The 11643-nt window shown below is 56.3% G+C and overlaps 1 protein-coding gene across 1 annotated transcript in view; it reads left to right on the top strand.

Annotated features, from left to right (window-relative positions):
* COL22A1 (collagen type XXII alpha 1 chain) overlaps positions 1-11643 on the top strand; it is a 272600-nt gene that overhangs the window by 234574 nt on the left and 26383 nt on the right. The window contains exons 52-55 of the mRNA XM_027773278.1: positions 4599-4652; positions 6823-6867; positions 7664-7717; positions 9222-9275. Coding sequence (XP_027629079.1) covers positions 4599-4652; positions 6823-6867; positions 7664-7717; positions 9222-9275 — 207 coding nt within the window. The remainder of the gene's footprint in view (positions 1-4598; positions 4653-6822; positions 6868-7663; positions 7718-9221; positions 9276-11643) is intronic.

The raw sequence follows: 11643 nt of genomic DNA on the forward strand, positions 1-11643 counted from the left end.
AGCTTATCCAGGCAGGTCCAGGACAGCGCCCGGTCCCACAGCACCCAAGTTACCCTGGGTGCATGGACACAGTCGCTACCGAATTCAGGACAATTTTACAGGTGGGGAGGGCTTCACGTGTTGGAGTGCTCATAGCGACGGTGAGCAGCTGCCACCCTCTGGTGTCTGAATCATTAGCGGTAGGCTGGGTAGGCAGTTTCTGGACAGGTGTCCTTGAAGAAGCAGCTCTTGGGGTGATTCTTGTCGGTGGTGTGTTTGTGTGAGTGACACCTCCCCTGCTTGGCTCTGTCAGGGCTTAACACGAAATGCCACAAATGACTCTTCCTTGGATTGTGACAACTTTGATTGTGACAAGTTTATAGGCCAGATTTGTAACTTTATTCTTTATATAAAAAATATTTTTAGAATTATTTAATTTTATTTATTCATTATTTTAATTTGACTAGAGAGACACAGAGAGAAAGAGAGCTGAGAAAGTGAGAAAGCAAGCCACCAGGTCTGGGACTCGAACCATGGTCGGCCATCTGGGAGTGTCCAGCACCTTAACTTCCATGCTACCTGCTGGCCCCTTACTTTAAACTTTTGACGTTTTTGTTTGTTTGTTTGTTTGTTTCTTTAGGTGAGAGAGCGTGAGAGAGAGGCAGGCTTCCTCAGCAGTTTCCTCGAATCGTAATCCCCTCCCCCAGCCCCCCAGCCAGCCCGAATCTTGGGCATGCCTGGCTGATGCCTTTCAGGTTGACCCCGTGTGTAAACTCAGGTGGCCGTGTGGCTTCCAGCACTGGGTTCATCGCCCCTCCAGGCGAGCAGGCATGAAAGGGTTGAGAGTTTGGATGACTCACGCAAGGTCTCACGCCTCATAGGCATGAGCAGGACTCAGACCTTGCTGGCTGGACTCAGGTTCCCGCTGCCCCACAGACTTGCTGCTTTCTTTCCACAACTCAGGTCCAGTGGGCCAAGGGTTAGAGCCCAAGGCCGCTTACGCCATAGCCAGCTCCTCCTGCTCCTGAGGCTGGGCGAGAGCTACCGTGAGAGGGCTGCTGTGACCGGGCACAGTGATAGTCACTGTTTGGAAATGGCTCGTTTAGTTCTCCCAACAGCCCTGCAAGGCAAGTGTGCTGCAGAAGAAGCTGGGTCTTAGAGAGGCGAGAGGAGCCAGGAGTCACGCGATGGGCGCGGAGCTCAGGAATCTTGTCCTTCACCCACGTTGTGTTTGCTGTCCCATGCCTCCGTCCTATGGGTGGGTGGGGAGCTGGGGCAGCTGCATGCAGCCTGGAGTAGAACACGACATCTGAGAGGACCAGGACGATGCCCACGAGACACCTCAACAGCACCTGCTGGCTCCTCCACATGCACCCCTACCCCGGCGCTTTTAAAACTCTGGCTGGAGTTGTTTTTCTTGTTCTTTTTCCTTAACATCAGCTGTCCAGGGACACCATAGGAAAGAGCGAGTGTTCAGAGGATGTCCCTGAGGCCATAGTGCCTGTTGGGGGTGTGCAGAGATCCCTGGTCTTACCTGTGATCTCAAGGGTGTCCCCAGGCAGGTCCCTCCCTCCTGACTGGAGATCGGCAAGAGGAAGGTGATGAACCTTCAGTCCCCAGAGCGCTTCGGTCCTCAGACCCTTCTTACGCCGCACAAGGAGGGGAGGGTAAAGGGCGGCCTGAGTGTTTAGGGGTCAGCGTGCTGCACGTGCCCACCTGGAGGACACACAGTGGAACACCAGGCAGAGCTGGGACAACGAGGGCCTTCCCCAGACACCAAGCCGGGACTGTGCCGAGCAGCGCTGTGAAGAGAGCGTGAAGGTGCACGCCGGGGTGCAGCCTGCCCGCAGTGCATGGGAGCCCTTGGCGTGTTTTCTCTAGTGTCCACGAAAGGAGCCTGGAGACTCCGAGCAACAGTGATAGAAGTGGCCTCCGCCCACATCCATGGGAGGGTGATTCTTGGCAGAGGGGCGTGGGAGTGGGGTGACTCGTCATACTCCACTGTGTTTTCTTGTTACCTTTTCAGTTTGGGAGCCATGCGTATGCATTACTTCCTGATAAAATGAAATTTAAAACTCAAGAAGTCAGTAAGTGAAGCATTCATGCCACCCAACAAAAGTAGTAGTGAACTGGCCCTGGGCAGCGGCTCTGCCCCGGCAGGCTTTGTGATCTGAGGCGGGTCAGCAAGCATCTCTGAGCTTCAGTTTTTGTTTATTATGATTTTTAATAGGCTGAGAATTACATGCCTCCTCACCAGAGTTGCTGGGGACTCGAACGAGGTGAGCGAGGCGCTCAGTGTCCGGGCGTCCCCATTAACCTGTCAGTAAGCTGCTTTCCCACTTGCCCTCACTTCCACTCCGGGCGCGGTCGCAACGGCCGCACTTTTAGAACCACAACGTGCAGTTACATAAACGTTTCTGCAATGAGGTTTATGTTCCATTTAATTAGTTTGGTCATAAACTATTATGACTCATTCTGGATTTTATGCAGCTTGCCAGAAGCGTCTTCTTTATCATTTTACACCATTTGCCAGATGCTGAGACCAAAATCCACTGCTGAGAGGAGAGAGCTCTCAGCTGCCGCTGAGCAGGGTGGAAGGCCCTGCTGAGCTCTGAGGCTGGCCCCTGCTGAGCTGCCCACGTGGGCGAGGGGCAGTCGTTGGGTGAAATGCCAGAGGGGGGAGCAGAGCGCAGTGTCACCGCATGGACACCAGTCCTGAGTGTGCACCTGGGACGGGGCGCCACGCACCTCGATGAATTTCCAGTGTAGCCACAGGAAGGACGTTGTGGGCTGTGGTACTGTTTTTCCCCAGAGGAGGAAACGAAGGCCCAGAGAGGCCATTAGCTTGGCCGAGGTCACAGAGCTGGTGATGGAGTGTTCAGGACTCAGACTCCAGGGGCTGACCCTGGGGCTCAGGGCTGCAGAGTGGGGTCCCGACCTTTCTGCAGTAGGTATGGGCTGAGAGGTCATCCTAGCACAGGGTAACTGGGGACACGAATCTTCTCTCTGTCAGCTTACCAAGTGTCCCTGCTCAGAAACCAGGAACTGGGGTGTTTCTCAGTCAACTTCCAGCCTTTCGATTGAGAATTCTGCCTAGAGGCATTAACCCCTGTATGCCTGGTCCTTCCACACCAGCAAGTCAGGAAGCCCCTAGAGCCAGGAGCATCCTCACCCTGAGTGTCCCCTTCAGTGGGGCAGGAGCTGGCCAAGAGGGGCACCACCTGGGAGAGCCCAGGGAAACGGAGATAGGTGATCCTTCTCCACGCCGACCTGCTCCTTCAAGTTCTGTTCGAGAGCTAATGGGCATTAATTACAGCGTAGGATGACTTGTGGGCTCTTGAGCCCCAATGGCTGGGCTAGAACCTCTGCTGTGTGACCTTGGGCAGAGGATGGAGCGTCTCTGTGCCTGTTTCACCTGAGGGGTCGCGAACATACATGCCTCATAGGATCTCAGTGAGAATTTGCTGACCCCGTGGAGCGAAGCCCTGGCATTGTGCATTCCCGCAGCTTCTGTAGGCACTGCTGGTCCCCATCACGCCCTACCAGTCATCATGGCCGTCACACGGATCTGGGGCAAGAGCCAGCCTTGGCCCAGACACTTTGATCACAGAGACCGCCAAGGGAGGACTGTCCCAAATTTACAACTGTGAAGCAGACCTGGAAAGGAAAATGACACCCAAGATCACACGGTTAGACTTGGAAGAGCCAGAACAGAACACAAACCAAGAATCCCGGGCATCGCAGCTCTGTGCCCTCTTCTCTCTGCCGTCTCCCCTCACCTCCAGGGCTGTTCCTGTCCCTCCGCCATCCGTCCGAGTGGATGCTGCACAATCCTCGGGGTTTACAGCCTGTGAAAAAGAGGTGGAAAGTTGGCAGTGGACTTGTCTTCAGCTACAACGGGAAGGCCCACGATGCTGCCATCTGCCCAGTCCTCCCTGCACTCGATCCACTTCCTCTGTCCTTCCCCACCCCCTCCTCTGCCCGCTTTGTCTGGACCGCCATTCTGGGTTTCTTTGTGACTCTTATTCCTGGCTTGGTTCTGTCCAGGACAATACTAGGCTGTGGGCAGCAGGGACTTGTAATAGCGAGGGTATCCCATAACTTCGTCATCACCGGGCAGGAGGGGTGGGGAACTACTGTGTAGACCTCAGGCCACCCAGAGCAGATGCACCTGCTGGCATGCGGGAGCATCCCAGGTGCTGGACTCAGTCCGACTTTAATGACTCAGTAAAACTATAACTTCTTGGATCTTGGTGTGACAGTTGGCAAAGTGCAATCGCTCCGCTGCCTTGGAGCATTGTGAGGAGGTTCAAAGCCATTTCTACCTGAGGGGGCCGTGTCCTTTCTCACCCTGAACCAAACTCTCAAAGCGCAGAGGCCCTGTGAGTAACTCCGTGGACAGGGCACCTGCGGAGCCAGCGCCCTCCCAGCATCGCCAGGGGTGTCATGGTGTTAAATACTCGGTGGAGATTTGTGTCAACTAGAGTGGTCCTAGGTGCCGGGGGAATGGCTGGCAGGTGGCAGAGACAGGCGTGAGAGACAGAGTGATGTGAAAGCCGTGCAGCTCAGGGCAGCTCTGCGTGCTGTGCTCAAACTCTTCTTTTCTCCCTTACTCCCAGGGCAAAAGAGGAGAGCCAGGCCCGCCAGGACCAGAGGGTGCCCGAGGCCCACCTGTAAGTGCCCCCTGTGGGTCCCTGGTAGATTCGAGTCCTGAGCCACACGGCTCACACTGCAGCAGGAGGGAGAGCCCGGCATGCCTGGCTGTGGGCTCCAGAAACCCCCTCCTCCAAGCAGGCCGTGGTGCCTCCGTGGGCTCCACTCGCCTCTCACATGCCTGGCCGTACGCTTCATTTCAAAATTGCAACCATCGTTACCATGTTATTGTTTTAAGTTTTCTTTGTTCTTATCCTATTTATTATCATTTTAATGGGTTTTCTGTGCATAGTAGAACCCCGAGTCTTACTTTCAATGTTTATTTATTTAGAAATTTTGCCATAGGGCACTTGTGCCTGCTGGAGAGAGAGAGAAAGTGAGAAGCCACTCCCATGGAGAATGGCCATACTGCAACTCCTTCTCTTCCACTTCTTCTTCCTTCCAGGATTTTGGGCATGTACACACATCCACCTGGCATGGTTTATAAGCTGCTGGGTCTGGGACTTGAACCACATGGTCATCCATGTAGAGTCCAGCAGGTCTGGGACTTGAACCACCTGGTCATCCATGTAGAGTCCAGACCACTGAAGCAGAAGACAAAGCCTTCAGTTCCCAGCCAGATCCCTGGCACGCTGTGTCCGGCACCCTCCATTGGTGTTTGGGTCATGAGAACGGGGAGGACAGCACACCAGGCTCCTCCCTCTGGGCTGCCCGGGATTGTGGTTCTGGTGTTGCCAAGGAAGGCTTGGTCCAGGCTGTCCCCAGGCCTCCCAAGAAGTGACCAGCCGAAGAGGCTTGCTCCCTTTTATTCAGTCTGGGTGGCACCGCTGCTAACGGAGGGTCCGCCACACCTGACAGCTGTGAGAACTGAATCTCGGCAAAGGGAAGGGAAGGCCCAAGGCCCCGCAGCTAGGAGTGGGCGCTGCAGTGCAGCTCCAGACCCAGTTCAAGTCAGACCTGAGAGTGTAAGCAGCCATACCGTGGACACAGAGAGCCGGGCTGGGCGGGACGTGTGATCCTCGCCTCACAGATGGTCAGGTCAGGACCGCAAGGGCTAAAGTGGCTTTTGCAAAGTGACAGAGGTTGAAGCTGGCTCCAAACTCCCATGACGCCCCCTCCCTGTCGCCCTTTCTTCCTTCCCCATCCTCCTCTCATTAGTTGCTGACTGCCTCACATCTCAGCCCTCCTGCAGCCCTTGCCACCCTGCAGGGAAGGACTGTTTTCCCCGATATAAGTCTGGGGCTCGGAGGGTAGAGAAGAAAGCCTGGGGGACTGGAAGGGTTGGAGCAGGCAGCACTTTGCAGTTGGCTAGGGGCACGTCAGGAGGAGGGTGGCCGCACGCAGGCCTGCTGTGGCGCTAGGGGCACGTCAGGAGGAGGGTGGCCGCATGCAGGGATGCTGTGGTGTTTACGAGGAGTGCATGTCCGGCAGGCAGGACAGGCCATGGAGAGCGGAGCATGGGAGGCCTGGGGACCGGGCAGACCTGACTGGCTCCCAGTCTCATTTCATCCCAGCTCTGGGACTCTGGGCAGGTACCTTCCCTCTCCGCCCAACTTTCTCAGATGTCAGGCTTGGCGATTCGAAATGGCAGTGTCATCTCGCCCACGGCTCCTGTCACTCAGGCTTGTGGCTCTCGGGGCACATCAGGCCATCTCCCTTCAAGCTCCTCTTCTGGGCAAGCAGAGCCCAGCTGTGTGCTCAGGGCGAGGCTCCCAGCACTGGCCCTGCTTGTGAATGAGCCCAGCTGTGGGTGAGACAGCAAGGGCCAGCCTAGCGCCAAGGGAGGCGAGGTGGTTTACGAGGAACTCCTGACACATGAGCCCAGTGGGCCGGGGGCGGGGGGAGGAGGGATGTCAAGCCGTGTGGTGGGAGACTGGGAAGATTAGATGGAACGGGGGTTCAGGAGACACCAAGGGGACGCGCTGACACTCTGAGGCATTGGTGGGACAAGACCCACGGCCCTGTCCACAGCACAGAATGAGCCGGACAGAGGGCTCTCAGGACCAGCCATCAAGCCCCTGGCACCATGCCGCATGCAGGGTAGGGCTCAGTACCCCGAGGTGGCACTGAGTGGGCAGAGTTGGTGACACAGAGTGAAAGGGTGGGGTGCGGGTGGCTGTCATCGGGGACCCACCCTTCCTGCCTCACTCACCTGTTCTTTGGTAAAAACCTTCATTCTCTTCCTTTCAGGGTTTCAAGGGACACACGGGCGATTCTGGCGCACCTGGTCCCCGGGTAAGTGGCGCTCACTTGGAGGGCGTCCCAGGTGGAACAGAGCTGGCACCTCCCGAGCAGAGCCCCACACAGTGCGCCATCTCTGAGTGAGGATGTCCCAGCAGCCTCTTCCCCTTGGTTGGACTGACTCCCCAGCTCTTTCCCCGGGGGCCTGCCATTGGCATCAGCCACTCTGGCCAATTGGTCCGGCCTCAGATGGGGTCCCCACGTCCGCGTGTGCACACTGACTCTGAGCCCTGAGGGACCGCACTGTTAGCTGCTCGAGGCTTCTTTTATGGAGAAGAAGACAGGCCCAGAGGATGTGGGCGATCCCCCAGGCCCCAGGGCTGATGGGAAGGGCTGGCTTTGCCCTAGACTGGTGGACGTTGTGTCCTCTCTCTTCCTTCTGCTCCTCCCGTCTCTCTGAACGCCCCAAATGGAAGTGACCTTGGGGTCTGCTGGTTAGATGCCCTGCATGTTAGAGATTACAAGGAGGAAGCAGAGGGAGACAGAGTCGAACAGGTTGGCAGGTAAGGAGACGGGTTCTGAGCAGCGGTTCCACTCCTCTGCTGTGTTCTTTCCTCCCTGAGCTGCTCCAGGAGGCTCCCGCAGTTGGCCTCAGGAGCACCACAGAGCCCGGCTTGAGAGAGGGCTCTGTGCATAGAGGCTTCCCTGCCCTGCCCTGCTAGGGGTGCTTCTTGGAGGGAGAACCCCCAGGTCTCTCCTTCCCATCCAGACCCCCAGATGGTTGTGGTTTGAGCCAGCCAGAGTCCAAGGAAGCTATGCTTTTTGCTAATGACACACTTTCTGTTTCTAGGGAGAGCCTGGTGCCATGGGACCCCCTGGCCGGGAAGGCTTGCCAGGAAAAGATGTAAGTGGGGACCTGACTGGCCTTTACGCGGGGTCAGGGAGTCACCCAAAAGCTAGTGGTAGCACTGCAAACAGGCACACATGGCAACGGGGCAGAATCGGTCAGTGCGGTTGAGGCTGGGGCTTTCAGCCTGTGGTTCGAGGCCTGTGCCCTGCAGTTGGTGAGGGAGCTTTCCTAGATCTGTCCCAATGTGTCCATCTATCGGCACCAACAAGGGCCCTAAGTGGAGCTGAGAGGATTCAGAGAATTGTCTCTGTGTCTCCCACGTCCGTGCTAGTGTGATCGGAGCCCCGCGGAGCCGCCCCCACGAGCCCAGATGCTCTTTCATTTGGACTTAGAATCTGGACGGGCAAGTAGAACTTCTGTGCCTGTTGCCTGGATGGAAATCAGACTTGGGGAGTCAAGGGACTTCTCACAGAGATGCCGGGGCCCAGGATCTGCCAGCGCCACGCCCCCTAGTGGGCCATCTCTCCGGGTAGCCTGCAGGGCCATGAAACGTGTGGGGAGCTGGGGCAGACGTGTGGACACTGGGGCCTGCAGGCCCAGGGGCCTCCTGCCTGCCCTCGGCATCCTTCAGACTGGCTGTGAGACACTGAGGATGTGACTTCCCTGGTGGCTCTTGAGGCACCAGGGCACATGGGCTTTTTGGCTGATCTGCTGGGAGAAGGCGGAGCTGGAAGGATTCTTAGGAGGAATCTGTTCGAAGCCACGTGCATTCTCTGAGCAGCAGAGTCCATTTTACAAACAAGTGTGTGGAGCTGCACGTTAAACACAGGGACCAGCCCCCCCAAAGGGGCCTCTCGTACCTGGTCTAGTTAACCCCCCTCTCTTTGAGTCTAGAAGAGGAGGTTCAGGCAGCAGGAACATGACTGACCCCAGCCCCCTGCAGGTCATCGTGGAGCTGGGGCAGCAGCTCCAGTGAGGCCTCCTCCCCCGTCTCCGCACTCTGCTTTTTTGCCTAGCATGTCTCACCCATCTGCCTCGTGTGGGAGCACACGGGTTTTGGCGTTTTCTTCCGCAGCATCGGGGGCTTGCACTCATGTCCTGTCGCTAGGGCTGGGGAAGCACCCCTGCAAGCTGGAAGGTGCTGTGGCAGAAATGGAGGCACAGAGAGGCCAGGGAACATGCTCACGATCACATGGCTGGGGGCATTTTCCTCTCTGCTGTGGTTTAGGCCAGAATGGGCCTCGATGACTGTCCAGTGGGTCAGGAAAAGCACCTCATGAGAACTGTGCTTAGTTCCAGATGGGAGCAGCCCGCCTCCCTGCAGGGCCAGGCAGAGCACATCTAAGCAAGCACACAGTGGGTGCGTGGCTGTGGGCATTGAGCGTGTCTGTGTCTTCGTGGAGTGAGTCAGGCAATGTGTATTTGGAAGAGCTGCCATTAGTACAAGACAGTTCAGGCAGTTTGCTGTGGGTGACTTGGGGAAGGCTGGCCACACTGACGCTGTGTCTCCGTCCTCCTCAGAGTGACTCTGTGATAACGTGAACCTTCTCTGTTCCAGGGTGATACTGGACCCATAGGGCTGCAGGGTCCCCGAGGACTGAGGGGCCTACCGGTAAGTTCTAGCTTGTGACTAATTTGTTTCACGTTTTGGCAAGGCCTGTTGCCATGGCGATGTTTGGTTGGCTTATTCTGGTGCAGCCCTACATCCTGTTAAAAAATAGCAATACAGGGCCAGCCTACGGCGTGGTGATTGAGGCACCGTGATTCCACATGGCTGACCATGTGGTTCGAGTCCCGGGCTCTTGGCTTGGGAAACACAGCAGTGGCTTGTGCGTGCATGCCCAAAATCCCAAAAGGAGACAGAAGGAATTGTGCCCTAAGCCAATCTGCGCATGCTCTTATGAAAGGGGAATTCAGAGAGACAGACATGTACACAGGGAGGTGTAAAGATGAAGGCAGGGACCGGGGTGACACCACCACAGAAGGCCAGACTGCCTGCAAAGTTCCCGAAGCTGAGGAAGCAGCAGCGACAGAGCCCAGCACGGCTGAGAAGGAACCAACGCTGCTGAACGTACTCTCAGGCTGGCCTCCAGACCCATGACATGGCACATTTCTGTCATGTAGCCACCCCGTTTGTGGCGGTTTGCTACAGCAGCCCCGGGAAACTGACACATGGGGAAACTCGGACTCTGGAGCGGTGGCAGCCTCAGCAGCTGTCAGAGGTCCTCAGCCTTCCTGGCCAGGAGGCACTTCCTGATGGCAGGACTGCGGGTATGTGGTCCAGAAATGAGCCTTAGCCTACGGGGGAGGGCACGAGGGCTCAGGCAGGGCTCACCCATTTCAGTGTGACTCCATCCTGATGAATCACGCCCATTTCCAAACAAGGCTCACCCCGAGTTATTGGAGGTTAGAACCTCAACAAAGGAGTTTCGGGGACCACAGTTCAACCCAGAACCCTCCATGTGGCTGATAACGTGGAGACTGGCCCTGCCTTGTGTGCCAGGCAGACCCTCTCTCTCCTAAAAGCAGCCTGCAGGAGGCTGGGGCAGGGAGATAGAAACCAGGTACTCCGGGGCCTGGTTCCGTGGGGAGAAAAGCTAACCCTCCATTCAGACCCAGGGGTGGCGCAGAGAGGCGGCCCTCCCACTCCGTGTCTGAGCCTCTGTTATAAATCCATGTGACGGTGCAAGGAGTCATTCAGGATTGTTACAAGTAACCATTCCGTCTTCATTCCTGCCTCACTCCCAGCCTCCAGGAGGAGCCACTGTTAATCACACTTTATGAATCTTCTCAATATGATCAGTACGCCTACACGCATATAGAATAAATAGTTTTTACATATCCCTTTATATGTTAGAACTTACTTCATTTAGCTTGTACGCATGTGTGTGTGTGTGTGTGTGTGTAAGAGAGATTTTTGCTATAGGGTGTGTGTGCTCACTGGAGAGACAGAGAGACAGAGAGTGAGCAGTCACCATGGTTGGTGGGAGGATGGCCCCCTTCTCCTTCATTCTGCTCTGAAGATCTTGGGCATGCATGCACTTTCACCCAGTGTGAGTTTCAAGCCTCCGAGTCCAGGACTTGAACCACGGTTGACCATGTAGGAGTCCGGCAATGTAACTGTTATGCCATCTGCTGGTCACGTATCTGATTTTCTGAGGAATAACGAAGCAAATAGTAAGTGAATAAATCTGTAAGATGGCTACATTGGTTTCCTAAGTCTGAACGTCACAGTAAGAGATCTAGGTGGTTTACGGGGCCAGCAGGTGGCATGGTAGTTAAGGCGCTGGATTTCCACATGGCTGACTGCGGTTTGAGTCCTAGACCCAGTGACTTAAAATCACTCCGGGCATGTGTGCGTGCATGCCCAAAATCTCGAGAGGAGAATGGAGAAGAAGGGATATGGCATGGCCATCCTCTTGGGGGCGATTTCTCACTTTTCCTCTCTCTGTCTCTGTCAGTTGCTCTGCCAAGATCACGTACACCAGCAGAGAGGTCTGGGTGGTTTAAACCGGGCCTTTCCGACCCCAGCCCGCGCCCTCCTACTTTCCCTGGGCTTCACTGTGCACCGTCTCTGCTTCTCCAGGTGGAGTGTGGGGCAGGTCATTTGTACCCGAGTGTCACATCTTTTCAGGCGGAGTCATTCCTCACTGTCCCCTGAGGGCCTTAGTGATGCAAGTGAGCCCAGCGCAGGCTCCCTGGTTCTGTCTCGATGGTGACTTGGCCTCCAGGCTGGGAAGCTTCGGTTCCGGGGGAGGGAACACTCCTGTCTGAAACACCCACCCGCACACGGTACGGTACGCAAGCAGGAGCAGCCCAGCTGTGGCGGGGAGGTGTCCCTGGAGCACCATGAACAAAAGAACATCTAAAAGGCAACTGTGGAGGGAGTGACAATGGCAGAAAGGGCAAGAAACCCGGCTCCGACGCCCTCAGCGGTGGGGGGCCCCCCCAGGGGGGGCAGTCTCTGCCTTCCACCTGTG

The sequence above is a fragment of the Tupaia chinensis genome, unplaced genomic scaffold (genome assembly GCF_000334495.1).
Source record: "Tupaia chinensis unplaced genomic scaffold, TupChi_1.0 Scaffold000335_1, whole genome shotgun sequence".
NCBI lineage: Eukaryota > Metazoa > Chordata > Mammalia > Scandentia > Tupaiidae > Tupaia > Tupaia belangeri.